The 20,301-nt window shown below is 31.0% G+C and overlaps 1 protein-coding gene across 2 annotated transcripts in view; it reads right to left on the bottom strand.

Moving 5' to 3' along the window:
- The window catches only part of LOC123300074 (armadillo-like helical domain-containing protein 3), a 36,649-nt gene extending 23,154 nt beyond the window's left edge, over nt 1–13,495 (bottom strand). The window contains exons 1-4 of one of the 2 annotated variants that reach the window (XM_044882547.1): nt 13,413–13,484; nt 12,873–13,330; nt 5,173–5,839; nt 1,230–1,453 (exon numbers count right to left, since the gene is read on the bottom strand). In XM_044882547.1, coding sequence (XP_044738482.1) covers nt 1,230–1,453; nt 5,173–5,839; nt 12,873–13,302 — 1,321 coding nt within the window. In that variant the 5' untranslated portion in view covers nt 13,303–13,330; nt 13,413–13,484. Of the gene's footprint in view, nt 1–1,229; nt 1,454–5,172; nt 5,840–12,872 lie in introns of both variants that reach the window. The other variant, XM_044882548.1, reaches the window with a different exon arrangement.
- Nucleotides 13,496–20,301: the final 6,806 nt, after the last annotated feature.

The following is a 20,301-nucleotide window of genomic DNA, read 5'->3' on the forward strand; positions in this document are numbered from 1 at the left end:
CCGGTAACTCGTTCGGTACGATTACTGCACGTATAATGGATTATTTAAAAAACCATTAAAAATTTGTGCACCACTCAGGATGGCAGCCGTTCAATATTTGAAAATATAATAGTGAGTACTTCACTAAAAAACAGGTTTTATCCGGTAACTCGATAGGCCCAAGATTTTGCAGCGGGCTCTTGGTCCATTGGTGAAAGTTTTGCAGCCACAGTTAACAAAATAAGAAGCCTCTGTAAGATTATTGAAAAAATTTGAGTAAACTGGGTGTGTAAATGACGTGAAAAGAGAAACACGCGTTCGTCTTGGTCGCTCCACTGAAAACATTACAGCAGTGCGTGAAATTTTTGAGGAAAGTTGAGCTCAGGAAATTGGTCTTTCCACAACCACTTTTCATTGAATCTTAACAATAGATTTGAAAATTCATACGTACAAAGATTAATTGACAAAAGAGCTTAAGCTCCTTGGACAGCGAAGAGCGTTTGTTAAATGGATTTTGAATCGACAATTGGATGATTTTTTTTTCCAACGTAAATCATCTTTAGTGACGAGGCCCATTTTCAACTCGATACGTTAATCGACAAAATTTCATTTAATATTAATATATCCTTCGTTATGCTAAATAGCTTCGGTAATACGTTGTAGATATGCTAGATGGCATTAAAAACTTATTTGATTAATTGTCCGGTAATTTACCAGCAATTTATTGGTAAATTAAGTTAAATATAATTTCTACTTTCAAAATCGTATCCCTAGCTTGTACAATTCACTTCTGGATTATACAAAATATTCTACGAAAATGAATCTTTGTTTATTGTTCTTTCGTAAACTAAACGGTCAATTACATCCTATTTTAGCTGAAATATCCCTAATATGTTTATTTACATATATATAGTTTTTGATGCAGTTATTTTTACAGCAAAAACGCGAATTGAAAATGTTCAAAAATATCTTTAAAATAGTATGGAGTCCCATCCCTTACATGTTAAATATCGTCAACTTTTCGGGAAAAAATGTTTGTAGGCTCATATTGTTAGAAATACCTAACACAAAAATTTAATATAAATTGTTGCCCATCTTTGTAAGAACCACGCCATTAAAAATTTTTGGCCTCTACTAGAGAAATCTCCAAATATGAAAAATTTCGTAGATATAAAAGTTGTTAACGCATGACGTTAACAACAGCGCAGTCTACTAGTTCTATGGGAAGGAATATAATAATATGTACATACCTAATAAAGTTGCAGCCAATGGTTGTGACGGAGCTGCTCGATCTGGTGGTGGTATTTTTCTATGCCGCATCGGTAATCGATGAATAATAACTTTAAAACATAATGTAACATCATGCATAATTGTGTTCGCATATTGGTCCTCACTGATGCATCCAAGTATTACAAAACATAACTTTACAGTGTTTGTGCTTGCTTCAGTTTTGGTATCTTGCATTACGATTGAGCTAAAAAATATTTTTTACATGTCACAAATAGCTATCAGTTTTATATCTCTTCATCTAACCAATTTAGAGGAGTACTATACTGCCCCGCAAAAAGCAATGGACTTTCGATTTTGTGAGTAGTAAGGCAGATCGGAATGCGGTTTGCATTCGATTGTGAGACCTCTACAAACTTTGTGAATAAAAGTGATGTGGGAGAAATGAAAAATTGGAAAAAATGAAAACTAAATATCGATGGAAATGAGGCTAATTTTGTTACTTGTGGGGTTTTGGACCGTTGAACTCGAACATCACAACGAAAATGGACCCCGAGGACCTGTTGCCCAGGACCATCAGTATACACCTTTTCTCTGGAGTTTTACGAGAACAAGTAACATATTTCATAAAACTATGAACATAACATAACATATTTTTGTTGATATATTGATTTTATAGATTTATTGGTTTTTTGTAGCAATTTTGATTTGACAGTGAATAACTTAGCCAAGAAAGGTTGAATGGTAGCGAGTTTTAAAAAGAAATGAACAAACTTTCGAGTATTTTTATTGGATTTTTTATTAAAAAAAAACTTTTAGGATCCTGTGCACCCGTTTTCAAAGTTCATAAACAATTAGAACAATATTTTCCACAATTTGAACCCTTGTGACAAAACTGTAAAGTATTATATAGGTTTTTTAGTTTCCAAAGACATAAAGGTTTAAGCTTTCGAATGAGTTCCGGTTTATTTCTGTAAGGTCATTGTTTGAGGAGATACGGCAGTTTATTTTGCTTTGTCGACGAATAGAATAACTCGGTCTTAGAAGGTCGTATAAAAAACAATATAAACGCATTTTAAAGATAAATAAACAAGCTTTCGATTTCACATATTCAATAGGGACAATTCATGTATTCTTTAATATTTTTAATTCATTGTTTACACCGTTATAGCATAGTAAAAAATATAAATATTTTAAAAAATGCTGTAATTAAGTGTAAGCAAATAATAAATAAATAAAGAATAATTTTGAGATGTTTAAACGCAGTCCTTTTGGCGCTCTCTGTTGATGACGTATTAATATGTGATCTGTCAGTTAGTGACAGGCCAATGTACTGTTTACTGCAGGTGTAATACCCACGGATGTAGTAATATATAATATATCCATGGTAATAACAAACAAATTATTAATACCATACAGTATGTCAACAAGTCTGACAACCCACATACTATGACGCCACGTCCGTTTGAAAATTCGAATTTCCGTTTTAGAAATTCGAATTTCTCTCACTGTATTTGTACTTTTAATAATCAATTTTAAGTAATTAAAAAGATATTAAGTACTAAAATAATGGTTTAGTTCAAATGCCTAGCCAATAAAGTTACGGAAAAAAATATTTGAACTAAATTTAAATTTCATGAATATTTCCTATTTCTTGTATAAACGCTTATGCATCTCATGCACGCTTTTACAATTCATATCAAATTAATTAATAAATTTTCTCAACGTTTCAGTCCTGCTCCTTATTAAGGGATGATAAAAATGTTTGAGACATTGATTCAAAATATGGAAATTGCAAGCTATCGGATCATATTTCATTCAGATTCAATTATTATTCACCAACATATACCAGTTTGAAATTTCGAAAAAATTAAAAATTTTTTGAAGTTCGCCACTTTTGTTACAGGGCAGTATATTTATGATTCTATTATTCTTAGTTTTAACAAGAAATTAGGACCGGTTTAACTATATCTGTAAAATGTGCACATTTAATAAAAGTATATATCTTTTGCGATAAAACATGTAAAAAGTATTGGAAAATGGTAAGTTCATGTCGTACGGTCATAATCTTAAAATTCACAGTATTTAGGAGCATTCGGTTAAATGTTAAAATCATTCGTGTGTAGCATCCTGGCGTATGTATTGTTAAATGAAATCAATTATTTTTAGTAATGAAAATCCTTTTCAAGAGAAGACTTTTTTTTCTCATATAGGTAGTGCGAAGAAGGAACATATCACCATTTTGACGACTGCAACCCCACTCTTCAGGATTCAGTTTATTTCGTAGCCATTGTTGGAACTGATGGTATGTTCTGAAAGAGTGTTGCATCGCATTTGCAGAAGTAGGTGGTAAGTCTCTAATTTCGCTGTGGCACGTTTCAAAGATTTGTTAAACAATATGTAACGATGACTATCAAGAGTGACGTTGTTGAGTTTGGCGTCATACAGTTGGAGGAACAAAGATTCACCTGCTTTCCGTATTTCTTCAACTGTAACAGTGGTCTTGTTAAAGACTGCAGCACACTTTTCTAAACCGGAATTTTTCTCGAGGAGTTTGAGATGCTGATTTTTACCTTTGCCATGAACAGCGCTGGTTGTGTCACAACCTGAAAATTCATGTGCTGTGAGTATGTAATCTATCACATTTACGTGCTGCTGTTGAAAGTCGGTTGAACAAAATATTTATCTTTTAACTCCAGCCAATTTTGGGTTTAAGCAACAGTATAGGCTTCTCATTATCACTGAGAGAAATCATCTTTATTACCATGACATCCACATCTTGAGAAAATATTGTTGGTAAGCGATGTTAAGATTGTTCAATGGCTGTTTGTATAGTTTAGAACAACCACCTTCGAAATTGTTCTGCTTAAGATTATCTGACAATATATTTCACAACTGTTTCTTGTTTTCAATATTTGCGAGGAAGCGATCTTGATTTTCATGAAAAAAATTATTACACAAAATCGTCAAATTCAAACGTATTTTTTCATTTTTTCGCCCTTCATATCTCGAAAAATATTGATCCTATAAGTATGGGTATGGTATTCAGCGTAAAAAAATACATAGAAAATGACACCTCAGTCGCCTAGTTTATAAAATTTGCATTTTTAAAATTCCTCCCCTGACTATACCCCCTAGTGCAAAGATAAAGTTTTAAACAAAGTCTCATTGTTGTACATATTTTGCCGCCAAACTTTATGCTTATTTTACCTGTAGTACTACATACAAATAATTAAAATAAATATTTAGTCAAGGTTTCTACATTAACGCTTTACCTTTTTTATTAAAGCATAATTTTTTGTTAAAGCATTTGTGCCTAAAAAATGGAAAAATTATTTTTTTGACTTAAACACGAAAAGTGAGAGAGTGATAAAATTTTTTACAAAACAATATCCTAGAGCTTAAAAGAAGGCAGTATAAATTTTCGAATGAGATGAAAAAAGGTACAGGATTTTAAATTAAAAAATGTCAATTTTGCTTGGAAAACAAAATATCTTAGTCCATAAAGCTCGTACGGGAATTTTTTATAACTCAGTTTCAAGAAAAAAAGTTAAGACTATTCAATTATCAATTTGTCCAGTTTTTACATTTCATAGTTCGCTCGCTATAAAATTAAAAAATTAACTTTTTCTAGCTAGGTATGCTATGGAATGTAGAAATGGACAAATTCAACTTTTTCTAGTAGTTTCGATAACTCTAACCATCTCTGACGATAGGCAAAATATTAAGAGTCGACTCAATTTGTACTAGGCTGAGTTTAAAGTTCTGATTTCGATTAAGCAGATATGCAAGGATTGAATAATACTAGGAATTTCAATAAAACTTTATAAATACATTTTTTGATTCACAAAGTTTTCAAAAATCACAAATATTCCTAGGTCATCATATTTCTATAAATAACGAAAATATGACGGTGTCTTCATCTTAAATGCAACACACTGTATAAAATGAATATTAACTACTCACCAATATTGAAGAAAAGTAACTAATAAATTGGAAGGCTGTGCCATTATATCAATAGGAAGTCGTGTTGGATCTGGTGCTGTACTACCAACAGTTAATGTATTCCCTGGTGATGGTGGTGCACTGCCTGCACTACTGCCAGCATCTGTTTGTGTGGCAGCTAAAGTTGTTATAAAATTACGATTTAAATGTATCGCTTCATACAGCGCCAACAGTAATGCATTATTCGCACGAATCTGTTGTGTTCGTATTCCACCTTCTTCAGATAAAAATATATTACCAACAATATTCGTTAATGATGACAGCCATGATGCCGATTGTGATTCATATTGTTGTGATACAAACTCACGACAGAATTCTTGCAGTGATGCTGTTATCACTTGACCGTAACCATTTAATGCTAGTTCATCATCAACTATTGAAAGTTTTACGATGTACGGGTTAGCAACTTCATGTTTACGATAGTTGACTAATAGCGTAAGAAGAAGTAATACATCGTAGCCGTGCATTTGACGTGATGAAGCTGATCGTAATAATTGCATAAGTGATTCAAATGTTTGAGTGGCCATCACATACTCCAACACTGTGTTACTGCTCACATTCTCTGTCCCGGTTACGAACACTAACAATAGTTTTAAACATAGTTGTTTTAAACTATTGGGAAATTCACCTGAAACAAGCAAAACAAGAAAGTTGTTTATTATCCGGTCAAATTAAACCAAACAACTGAAAACAAACAATTGAATAAGTTAATTAATGAACTACCATGTATAAACAGTGTTAATTACGCAATCGTTCGTTTTTTATCCGGCTGAGCAACGCAAAAGAGTGGGAATGTGTTTATCAGTCCATATATATGGGTGTTCCTATATGACACACTAGAGACCAAATGCGTGGGCCGATTTTGATGATTCAGACGTCAATCGGTTCTTCTTAGCCTTGCAAGTATGCAAGTGCTACTAGAGATATTGTAGTAATGAAAAGTCAATATGGCCACCACCAGACGCCATATTGTGAAAAGAATGTATATGTGTTCCTATGTGGCACACTTGGCGAGACTAAACGCGTAGGCCGATTTTGATGATTCAGACATCAATCGATTGTTGGAGATATGTCAGTAATGAAAATACAATATGGCCACCACCAGACGACATATTGTGAAAAGAATGTATATGTGTTCCTATGTGGCACACTAGAGACCAAATGACTAGGCGACGACCGCCAGACGCGATATTGAATTATGTTAACTATGTCAAGTAGGGTATCATTAAATAGCTATTAAATAAAAAAATCTATTAACGTAATAATCATTGAAACCGATTCACGCGTTTGATCTCAAAGGACCAAACATACATACAAAGGATGAAAATGAAAGTCTACATACTATGGTAAGTGGGGTATCGTCGAATAGGTATTTGAAAGTCCTAACTAAAAAGAGTAAAATAAAAAATAAAAATTAATTAAAAAAACTCGGCTGAGTTAAATATAAACTAAAAAGAAACAAAAACAAGTCCAGTTTACATAAAGACTTTAAAACATAGACAACTAATTATAATATAGATTCGCAACTACAACATGTTTTATCATATGATAAAACATGTTGTAGTTGCGCATCTATATTATAATTAGTTGTCTATGTGTCAGAAACGTTGTATGTATAATATAAACTTTTCTATAGAAAAGTCTATTTTCTATGGAAAATGCTTAGCAAAAGCGTAGGCTTTGCTTATTTCTAAGCAATTTGTCTATGCTCGATAAATAAACCAAATAACGAAAATTTCTTTAGAATGTCAATTATAAAAAACAATTTTTCGTTTATTTATTATTAGCAATTAAAAACAAGTGAAAACAAACAATTGACTGAGTTAATTGTTGAAATACCATGCATAAATAGTGTTGATTACTCTATCACATTACACATACATTTATATAATACATACTATACAATTTACGCCTAATTTGCGCCCTCACGGGTAAACAGTGATGTTTATGAAAAAATGTTTCAAACAAAAGTTATTTATTTTTTGATAAGGAACATTTTTTACATTTTAACTTTTGTTCTATCTCTAACGGTTTACAAGATGGGTCCTACGGACCCATAAGTCAAGACCCAATTGACATATGTTGCTCATTTACGAACTCGACCTCACTTTTTACGTCCTGAGTACGCTGTAAATTTCAGCTCGATATGTTTTTTCCTTTTTGAGTTATCGTGCCCACAGACGGACGGACGGACAGCCGGAAATGGACTAATTAGGTGATTTTATGAACACCTATACCAAAATTTTGTTCATAGCATCAATATTTTTAAGCATCACAAACTTGGGACTAAACTTAATATACCTTGCATATTACATATATGCATGGTATAAAAACGATTGATGCATGTTGTGTGGAATAACACAAAAAGAACTAAATAATTCTACGGGTGATTCCTAGTAATATTTAGGTAAGTAAATAAAAAAAACTTTTAACAAAAATAAAACCGACTTCAAAAGAAAAAGTTTTCCAAAACAAATTAATATGCACTAAAAAGTAAACAAATAAGATAATACAATGTAGTTAAAATTATTGTTATTTTTGAAGTCGGTGTCAGCCAAGAAAACAACTCTGCCAGAACATTTTGCTACATTAGCTTGGCTGACACCGAATCCAAAAATAACAATAATTTTAACTACATTATATTATCGTTATTTTTTTACTTTTTAGTGCATATTAATTTGTTTTGGAAAAGTTTATTTTTATTTTTAATTTTTAGTGAATCTGAATTAAACTAATTTGTCACTAAAAAAAGAATCATCGAAATCGGTTGGCGTTATATTGAGCTATACGTCCTCTTGTCGTGCATACTTGATGCAAATTTAAGACTTTTATGGTTTTCTCATGGATGCCGTTGTCAGAGCTGGACCAAAATGAAATAGGACCACAAGGGAAGCCCCAGCAAGAATTCTCAAAATCAGTTCACCCAGACGAAAGTTCTGAGGTAACACAAAAAAAAAATACAGTCGAATTGATAACCTCCTCCTTTTTTGTTTAAGGTCGATTAAAAAAATTGCTAACTTTAAGTAACCTTTCTGTCTGTGTAGTCAATTAAAAATGTAAACAAAAAGGATTTTATGAAAGCATATTAAGACCTTGACCTATATTTCTTATTTACGAACTCGACCTCACTTTTTACGTCCTGAGCACGCTATAAAAATTTCAACTTGATATCTCTTTTCATTTTTGGGTTATAGTGTTGACAAACGGACAGACAGACAGACAATCAGAAATGGACTTATTAGGTGATTTTATGAACACCTATACCAAACTTTGTTCGTTGCATCAATATTTTTAAGCGTTACAAACTTGGGACTAAACTCAGTATACCTTGATATATATCATATATACATAGTATAAAAATAGGAGTGAAGGTACAAAAATTCTCACCCAGCTCAAAATTGGTAGGATTGTTCAAAACACCATTATAAATGAAATCTAAAAAGTTTTTAGATTTCATTTTCCAGATATCGATCCGATATCTGGAAAAAAAATTTACTCGGGTTCAAAGGTAACAAAAAAAGATTTTTCGTAATTTTCAGCAAAACGGTAAGTTTTTCATAAAATTAGTTTAGGCGAAAATTATAGAACAGATAATTAGATATAAAAAAATGTCTCATTACTTTTTTTTCATAAAAACCACCGTTTCTGAGATATAACGAATCAAAAAGATGGAAGAGTTTTATCGACCAACTTCCAATTCCAGTCTTTTGGGTCCAGCGGATAACCAAACCAAATTTGAACTTGGTAATACACCCGAAAAAGATGTTGATGAGCAGCCACAGAGGTTGGAGGAATACAAGCTAATTGCACTTGTTTTTTATTTTGAGTTTTTTTTTTTAACGAAACGTATGCATATCGAAACTTATTTAGCAGATAGTTTTTTAGGAGCACCGTACATAGAAATAAGAAAGCGAATTCCGTTAGTGATAACTTCTTTTGGAGCTGAATCTCCATAAAAAGCTGAATCTTTCTAAAAACTTCAGCACATTAAACTAAATTTTGTTTTTCAAACATTATAAAAACTGTTGTTTTACTCCTCCAGAAAAATGCAGATGTCAGATGTCATATCACAGCCAGTTATTGCATGTAAAAATAGTACATAATTTTGACACTTTGAATGTTATGACGATTACAACTCTTTCAACTTTTTGAATCGTTATATCTAAGAAACAGTAGTTCTTAAGAAAAAAAAGTATTGAAACATTTTTATAGTTAATTAGCTGACCTATAATCTTCGCCTGAACTAATTTTATGTTAAAACTTACCGTTTTGCTGAAAATCACCCGTTATTGTGACATTAGACCACGAGTACATTTTTTTCCAGATATCGGATCGATGAGGACTTTATGGATTTCATTTATGGATGTGTAAATTGACCGGATAATTATGAATAATCATCAAAAGAATTGGGCAATTTGACATGACCGAAAGAAATCATTCTGAATCTGAAACAAGCACAACAACAAATTTTTTTTATCAATTTGGTTAGAATAAAGTTCAGAAACTAAAACCCCGGCGACTAAGAAATCACGCTCTAAGATTAAAACTTTTTCCACATGACGGAAAAGAGGTCTCCTGACTGTAATGACAATTTTACTTATCATAACAAGTGTAGATGAAAATATTTTTGATGAAAAACATTTCGAATCGAACTGTTCATGACTCGTATGTCCTCTAGTAGGGCCATATTCAATTTAATGTGACATCACATAGCCTATAGCCAGCGTACGATCAGGACGCTTTCAACGATACCTCATTTGTTAAATTATAATGATAAATAGTTTAGAAGTTATGAGGGAACTGTTGAACATACCTACGTAGTAACACACATACATACCAGCCAAACATATAATTCCCGCCACTGTCGGGGAAAAAATAAACATTTAAAAAAAGGGAAAATGACATGACCGGGAGAAATCATCCTGATGTATTTACCAAAGCACGAAAGAGTAACGGAATAAAACAAACCATATCTAAGAATTACAGAATAAGCCATGTTCATCGTTAATACTGAGTGGATAAGTCAATGAATAAGAAATGAAAAGTTGTAACAGCAACCGAATAGTCGTAAACTCCCCTCTTTCTGCTAGCTTCTAACAGTGTAACCTTGGATAGAATTGCTTCGAGCTCGAACAAATTTTGTAAGCCTGACACGTTTTTACCCTTCCTCCACTGATATTACTATTAAAACACTTGAAAAAAATCGTGGAAAAAATCGGAACCGATTGCAATCTGTTGATATGAGGATGTAGAAAAAAGTTTTGTCAGAAAGTGTGGCCTTTAAATTTACAGACGTGAGCACACTTACAAGTTCGTAATAACCAATCGTGCTGAAATCATGAAAATAGAAAAAAAAACAATTGGATGTTATATTTTCAACTATTCTAAGGTTTTTTTTTTGTCTTCGTAACATTTTCTTCTTAAACCTCGCCGTTTTATAAATACAAGCATTCAAAAAACAAAATTCGTTATTTTAATGAAAATCTGTTATTGAAAAAATAAACGATTATTTTGTGGTTTTGATTCAAAATCAATTGAATCTTATATTTTGGACATTTCTAAACAATTTTTGTTTTTAAACTTTTTTCACCTAACCTCGCCATTTCCGATATGTCGACGTTTAAAAAAAAATCGCTAAGGCTAAAATTTTGTTATCAACAAGTTTGACGATTATCGAGTGGTTTCGATCAAATATTTGATTAGAAAATTTAAGCTAATTTTATATTTTTGACTATTCTAAGCACTTCTAGAAGATTATCAACTAAATAACTAAGAAGCTAAAAAATTGAGTTTTCTAAATTTTTATTGAAATCGAATTTATTACAATTTTTTAACCGCCTATATCCCGAAAATGATGAGGGTTGGTAAAAAATGCCAAGATGCAAAAGTGTTTAAAATAGTGTAAAAAAAGATTTATATCAAAAATATAAAATCAAACCAATGATTTGACCACTCAACTCAAATATATGATCAAAACCACTCGATAAACGTTAAACTTATTCATAACCAAATTTTAGTTTAAAAAGCGATTTTTTTTAAAAACGTCGACATTTGGGAAACGCGAGTTTGGAACAAAAAAGCCAAAGAACAAAAATTGATTAGAAATGTCCAAAATATCACATCAATGAGTTGAAAAAATTGCACTCTGTGTCTAGAACTCGAATGGCCTAATTGGTAGGGCGCTTGAAATGAATCCAAGAAGTCCGTGTTCGAGTCCTGGTTCTAGTGTATTTTTGTCAATTCTCTTTAAGATTACTAGACAAGATATTTGTCAATATTTAGTTTACGCTGTGTGATGTAAATAAATATCGTATACATGATTAAAATTAAACAAAAACAAAAAGTAATAACATCCAATTGTTTTTTAATCAAATATTTGATCAAAACTACACAATCGATAATTTTGTCAATATCAAATTTTCATCAAAATAACGAATTTTTTTTTTTTTTCTGAAAGTTTGTTTTTATAAAACAGTCGGGTTGAGAAAAAAATTTCAAAGAAAAAAAACGCTTAGAAGAGTTCAAAATGTAAAATCCAATAGCTTTTTCTATTTTCATGACTTTTCAGCATGATTGGTTATTAAGAACTTGTAAGCGCGTAAATTTAAATACCACAATTTCTGATCAAACTGACTGTTTTCTACATCCTCATACAAACAGTTTAACTTCCGACCTTAAAAGTCTTATCAACACATTCTGTACATTCAATATTGAAAAAAAAAACTGTTGGATTTCATATTTTCATATTTTGATCCCTGACATTTTTTACTTAAACTCACCCCTTTTGAGATATAAGCATTTGAAAAACAAACATGTAAATTTTCGCCGATAACATATTTTCGATAACTCTCAGCATTTTTTTATTCCTAACATTTTTTACACAACCTCGCCGTTTTCGAGATATAAGCATTTGAAAACAAAAATGTGAATATTCGCCGATAACTTATTTCTAACGAAAATAAAGAATTATTTTGTGATTTTGATCAAAAATTTAATTTGAAGGCCACTAGAAATTATATTTTGGACGATTTTAAGTATTTTTTGATTCGTTACAATTTTCACAAAAACTCACCATTTTCGATATATATATAAGCGTTTAAAAATCGATATACATAAAACGATCGGCAAAAACCCGTACTTTTTTTTTTAAACGCTTATATGTATATCGAAAATGGTGAGTTTTAGTGAAAATTGTAACGAATCAAAAAATATTTAAAATCGTCCAAAATATAATTTCTAATCGCTTTTTAATTAATTTTTTGACCGAAATCACAAAATAATCTTTATTTTCGTCAAAAACGAGCATTTTTCAAATGCTTAATCTCAAAAGGGGTGAGTTTGAAAAACTCACATATTCATCAAAAATTTGAAATCCAACAGTTTTTTTTCAATATTGAATAAAGAGAATGTGTTGTAAGGTACTTCTGCCCCACCGTATGGGCGTAAATCGAAAAAGCATAGTACGAATGAATATGACTTTGTTGAGCACACTCATACAAACATTTCCACCTGATCCCACAAAAATCAACTGACGAGTAGTCGATTCCTTGGTCTAATTCTTCATTTTTTACAGCGCAGCTGTTCTATAAAGAACAGCTGAACTCTTTAATCATAAATTAGCTGAGAAACAAACAGCTGCATATTGCTTAATCCAAATTTACCTGTGAGAAACACATTAATATGCGTTAACAACAATTGCATGCGTTCTTCAGCCACATCGAATCCCATCAAAATATTGATAACATCGAAACCATTCTCCATAGCAGTCTTTTTGTAAATAGAATTGACAAGCGCGCACAGCGTTTGCAACGCGTACACAACTCTGATATGATGTTCATGTCCTAACGTTTCAATACAATGCCAAAATAATGAATTAATATTCTCCTTTAACGCAACTAATTGATCACTATTTAACTTTTGTATTTCATTTTCTAAGTTAACTACTTTTGGTTTCAATAAAAATAATTCATCCCAAAATGTTGGATTTGTTTTTTCTAAGTCGTCCCCTTTCAAAAATGATTCGTATATTTGTACAACTTTTTCTTTTAATTGTCGTTTTGAACCAGATCCACTGCGTTTTCTTGTAGTCATCTTTGCATATGTAATTCTTATATTATTACTAAAAATTTTATTTAACAATTATTCAAAAATTTTTTGAGAATTGATTATTATAATTTAAACATAATTAAAACTAATATTACTATTTAATACTAAATTTACGGTATTCCCACTAGTTTATAAATTATTAATTATTTGACATTTAATAGTCAGTGACATTTTGACAATATGCAACATCGCATATTTGCTGCGTTTATAAAATTATCGAATAAACTTTGAACTATGTATTTCTTTTGATTTTTTTTTTAATTTCTTATTTTTTTCAAAGAATATTATGTTTAAATGATAAATTCGTATCTTTAATTTTCTTTAAACATATATTTAAATTTCGCGCTCTTTACTTGAATCGGAATAAAAAATTATTATTTTTATGCCATTGCTTGCGTTCCTTTATTTATCAGTATGCTTCCCAGCACTTAGTGACTGCATTGTTAGATTTATGTTTGTTTTGTTGATCACAGTCATATATATATAAAATCTTTGAAAATTCACTACTGGAATTGTCAACAGAGTGAGAACCACGTCTCAAATTTAGATTGACAAGGATAATAAATGCCGAGGTCTGGTCATAATACGCATGTCTTAATATACAACATAATATCCTGGCGCGTATTTAAAATAAGATTATACCACTTTTAAATAAAGTTAAAACAGTATATTTTAAACAAATTACCATTTTCCCATTTAAAAAAATTTTTATCATAGAATTAACGCAAAATTATCTAACAATATTACTCGTTTGAACGTTAAAACAAAATAAAATTTTGTTTATTTATTTTAAGCACATGTGAATGTGAAATATAAACACATCATTGAAGCAGCTGATTCCGGTCATACGATCATGCGCATTGGATACCAGGCCTCCAAAATGGACTCTGTCAGCTGTTTGAATATTGTATTTTCATCTTAGTTAATCTACTCTCTGACGCCAAAATATACATACTTGGTATACGCTGTTCTTATCTATTTAAAATATATGATCTAAGTAGTTCCCAAAACTGGTACATAGTGACGCCACATATGTCGAATACAAACAATTGGCACCTCCTACAAAACCGCGGCACCTCCAGTGGTACTTTTATGTTAAAGCTACAAGAAATGTATCGTGTTCTGTTTTTAATAATATCATTAGAAAAAATAAGAAGATATATTTTTATAAACATATATATACCTGTTCTCTCACTCTCATGAATCTGTTCTCCCACTCTCATACTTATTCTCATACTGTTATTTCGAAATAATTTTATTAAAATATATTTTTGTTTTCATTGCTGTTAAAAAATCAGTTATAATTACATCCTCATAAACTTAGTCATATATCATATAAACTTCAGTTTTATTAAATATATATATATATACTATATATACCAAAATGAAATTTTGTGCTATAAAAAGTTGTAAAACAAATTTAAAGAGAGGGATAGTAAAAAATCCTTTTTTAGAAAGCCACAAAATGTCGTGATAAAAAATGGGAAACAGCAATATGAGGAATTTCAGTTTTGGATACTTCCAAATTTATTGGCGAAAGACATTTCAAGGCTGAAGACATCGTTAGTCAAAAGTATTTCAGAAGTAATACTGGTGAAATAATTGCAGTGGTATGTATTTGTTTCATCTATATATATATGTATAAAACAAAGTCGTGTTAGTTAAACTACTTATAACTAAAGAACGGCTGAACCGAGGCAGGGAGGTAGTTTAGAGCCAGGAGAAGGACATAGAATACTTTTTATCCCGTTCGACAGCATTCCCGTGGGACTTGATAATTGGGACTTAATATTTTCATTAAGAGACCCATGGTTTTGTCAGAAGTTAAATATATCTGAGTGTCACAAAAAATGCACGGATTACAGTGTTATATATATACTATCATATAATATCTTCCATCTGTTAATATTTTGTATCAGCATGTCATATTCGCTCCGTGCGTGAGTTTCGTTTCCATGATAACGATACACTACTTTAATTATAGAATTGTATGGATGCGTATATAATTGTATGGATTGCATTTAAGACTTACATTTAAAATTTAATATTCTTGTCTCACAAATTTAAATAAATAATTATGATAATTTACATTTGAAAAATAATATTTGTTCAATTTGATTTCTTATTTTCACAATTTTTAATGCATTAAGTTTAATTAATTCGTGTTTTTCAATAATTTTAATTTGACATTTCTATTACATTAACATGTAAAGAATTGCAAATTAGTCATAACAGCCCCCTTTAACTACAAAGTTTTTCACTTAAAGCGCTGGCATCGATTTTATTGTCCCTACCATGACTACGCACACAACGAATAGTCAGTCAACAATTAAGTGTATGTATTTCCGTCTGTTATTTATAGACTTGTAGCTTCACATTAAATTGAATTAAATGAATTTGAATATTTTCATCTGAATTGTTATGATAAGTAAAATTATAATTACTGTCGGGAGACCGTTCTGTAGAAAATTTTTTAATCCTGGAGGTCCCCCCGGACATTATTTACAATTTTACTTATATCATAACAATTCAGATGAAAATATTTTCTTGTAAATTACAGCACACTTTGTTAGAAATTTTACCGGATAAAATTTTGATGGTGAATTATTTTATAACTTGCCAATATAAGACGAAATGTAAGAATACAATTTTTCGATATCTAAAGTAATTTTTAAAATATAGAAAATTTTATTTAATTATTTAGCTTTCGATATTTCAAAGTTCAAAATAAGGTACAAATAATTTCAACCCTAAATTTAAAATTCCCTTGGTGTTCTACTAGACTACAGGCCCATGTCAAAAAATGGATGGGTCATATGTTCCACCAGGTGACGTATATAGGACGATATAAGAGCATAAAATAATAAGATTCAGCTCTATGCCGTCACTTGTAAACTGTCCAACTGAGTGCTGGTGAGAATTCAAAAGCGCAGGTAGAGTGAGTACCTTTCGGGTCATATATTTTTGTACGGCATTTTTACCATCGGTAAATCCATGAAAAATAATAAGAAAGCGCGCAGTGCCGTAAAAAATGATGCGTCACAAAGTCGGTAAATTTTTTTGATTTTCTGACAATTTCCAGGGTAAATTTGGTCATTTTATTCTGTACGGCATCAGTTTCATTCTGTTTCAATACAGCTTCTAATCCATTATTCCAAAACGCCGTACAAAAATCATGCGACAAGTGAAAAAAATCGAGGGTTGCAACCCTCTCTATTTCCGTGGTCCGGGGGGTGATTTGAAACAACATAAAATTAATTTATTTTGAAAGTATTTTATGCGTAGATAATATTTTTTTACATGCCGTACATTTTCGTTGGTCCAAAGGTTTGTAGGGGAATAAAAACTCAAGGAAAACTCCATAGAACGAAATGTAAGAATATATAGATATTTTTTTATACGACATTTAGATAGTTTATTTGTACTTAATGTAATAATTTATAAAAAGTTAATGCTGTACAAATCTGAAAGTTCATGTTGATAAAAAAGTAATAAAAATATTAAATAAATATAATTTACATATACATCGCTTACGAGGCGACGTTCTGTTACGACGTTTAGCATTTGTAGGCATTTATCTACACCTGCCTATACTGTACTGTGTGCTAAGTAGTCAAAGTACATCAAATGGCCATAAAGTACTACACTCTTAAAATGGTAACATCATTTTCATCAGCCTAAAAGACATGGTCTGCATTAAAATGTACGGCATCACTTTTCCCTAATTTATTTATCTTAATACTATTTAGAACAAAATGAAAATCTAGAAAATTGCTATATTTTATTAATCTATGAATATTTAAACTTTTGCAATAATTTAAAAAATTTCATTTTTTGCATTTCTCTATAATTTTTTTTAGAACAATTTCTTTTGAACGGCAATACTATATAACGATTGTAACAATGTCATGTTTAAAAAAAAGTTGCCGTACAGAGTCCAATGATTTTACAGCTTTATAAATCAAGTATTCCAGGAAATCGAGATAATTATTAATATACATTCAAATGAGCAATAATTTTTTGACGGCATTATTTTCAATAGTACTTTTGTGTACTAGATAATGTTTTGGAACCGAAGCCGTACTTTTTAAATCACCCCCTGGACAGAGAGAGGGTTGCAACCCTCGATTTTTTTCCCTTGTCGCATGATTTTTGTACGGCGTTTCGGAATAATGGATTAGAAGCTGTATTGAAACAGAATGAAACTGATGCCGTACAGAATAAAATGACCAAATTTACCCTGGAAATTGTCAGAAAATCAAAAAAATTTACCGACTTTGTGGCGCATCATTTTTTACGGCACTGCGCGCTTTCTTATTATTTTTCATGGATTTACCGATGGTAAAAATGCCGTACAAAAATATATGACCCAAAAGGTACTCACTCTACCTGCGCTTTTGAATTCTCACCAGCACTCAGTTGGACAGTTTACAAGTTTATTATTTTATGCTCTGGTGGTTCATATGACCCATCCATTTTTTGACATGGGCCTGTAGTCTATACCATAACTATTTCATCTTTACAACTTGAAATGTATAAATGAAAGTGCAGAATGTGCAACAAAAACATATCAGTATTAACAAAAATTAATCTGTCTGGTTTTTCAACGTGATTATTAGAACAAATAATGGAAACAAACAATTGACTGAGTTAATTAATGAAATACCATGTATAATAATAATAATAATAATATTTTATTTGTAAAAAAGGACCAATATATATATACAGTGTTGATTACGCAATCTAAAAGAAAGATAGCCATTCTCGTAAGTAAAGAAAGATAGCCACTCTTACACACAAAGTAATACGAGTATTTTTCTTCTCACTTCCTGGGTAGATATAGTATATGCTATAAACAAACAAACACATACATACATAATATATGTAACGTATAAGTTTAAAATATGTACAAAACCTGTATACATCATAGTAGGTAATGTTTCTAACCTAATTTGTGCCCTCACTGGTAAACATTGGTTTTTTCGAAAAAATGTTTCAAGCAAAAGTAGTTTTTTATAAGGGAATTTTTTTTAAATTTAAACTTTTGTTCTATTTTGGTTTAACGGTTTACAAGATGGGTCTTACAGATAGCAAATTAATCTATGTTGCTCATTTACGAACTCGCCCGCACTTTTTACATTCTAAGCACACTATAAAAATTTCAGCTTGATATCTCTTCTTTTATGAGTTATTGTGTTGATGGTGGACAGATAGACAACCGGAACTGGACTAATAAGATTATTTTATGAACACCTATCCCAAAATTTTGTTCATTGCATCAATATTTTTAAGCGTTACAAACTTGGGACTAAACTTAGTATACCTTGATACATATATATCACATAAGAGCATAAAATAATAAGATTCAGCTCTATGCCGTCACTTGTAAACTGTCCAACTGAGTGCTGGTGAGAATTCAAAAGCGCAGGTAGAGTGAGTACCTTTCGGGTCATATATTTTTGTACGGCATTTTTACCATCGGTAAATCCATGAAAAATAATAAGAAAGCGCGCAGTGCCGTAAAAAATGATGCGTCACAAAGTCGGTAAATTTTTTTGATTTTCTGACAATTTCCAGGGTAAATTTGGTCATTTTATTCTGTACGGCATCAGTTTCATTCTGTTTCAATACAGCTTCTAATCCATTATTCCAAAACGCCGTACAAAAATCATGCGACAAGTGAAAAAAATCGAGGGTTGCAACCCTCTCTATTTCCGTGGTCCGGGGGGTGATTTGAAACAACATAAAATTAATTTATTTTGAAAGTATTTTATGCGTAGATAATATTTTTTTACATGCCGTACATTTTCGTTGGTCCAAAGGTTTGTAGGGGAATAAAAACTCAAGGAAAACTCCATAGAACGAAATGTAAGAATATATAGATATTTTTTTATACGACATTTAGATAGTTTATTTGTACTTAATGTAATAATTTATAAAAAGTTAATGCTGTACAAATCTGAAAGTTCATGTTGATAAAAAAGTAATAAAAATATTAAATAAATATAATTTACATATACATCGCTTACGAGGCGACGTTCTGTTACGACGTTTAGCATTTGTAGGCATTTATCTACACCTGCCTATACTGTACTGTGTGCTAAGTAGTCAAAGTACATCAAATGGCCATAAAGTACTACACTCTTAAAATGGTAACATCATTTTCATCAGCCTAAAAGACATGGTCTGCATTAAAATGTACGGCATCACTTTTCCCTAATTTATTTATCTTAATACTATTTAGAACAAAATGAAAATCTAGAAAATTGCTATATTTTATTAATCTATGAATATTTAAACTTTTGCAATAATTTAAAAAATTTCATTTTTTGCATTTCTCTATAATTTTTTTTAGAACAATTTCTTTTGAACGGCAATACTATATAACGATTGTAACAATGTCATGTTTAAAAAAAAGTTGCCGTACAGAGTCCAATGATTTTACAGCTTTATAAATCAAGTATTCCAGGAAATCGAGATAATTATTAATATACATTCAAATGAGCAATAATTTTTTGACGGCATTATTTTCAATAGTACTTTTGTGTACTAGATAATGTTTTGGAACCGAAGCCGTACTTTTTAAATCACCCCCTGGACAGAGAGAGGGTTGCAACCCTCGATTTTTTTCCCTTGTCGCATGATTTTTGTACGGCGTTTCGGAATAATGGATTAGAAGCTGTATTGAAACAGAATGAAACTGATGCCGTACAGAATAAAATGACCAAATTTACCCTGGAAATTGTCAGAAAATCAAAAAAATTTACCGACTTTGTGGCGCATCATTTTTTACGGCACTGCGCGCTTTCTTATTATTTTTCATGGATTTACCGATGGTAAAAATGCCGTACAAAAATATATGACCCAAAAGGTACTCACTCTACCTGCGCTTTTGAATTCTCACCAGCACTCAGTTGGACAGTTTACAAGTTTATTATTTTATGCTCTGGTGGTTCATATGACCCATCCATTTTTTGACATGGG

This window comes from Chrysoperla carnea, chromosome 5 (assembly GCF_905475395.1).
Source record: "Chrysoperla carnea chromosome 5, inChrCarn1.1, whole genome shotgun sequence".
Classification (NCBI taxonomy): domain Eukaryota; kingdom Metazoa; phylum Arthropoda; class Insecta; order Neuroptera; family Chrysopidae; genus Chrysoperla; species Chrysoperla carnea.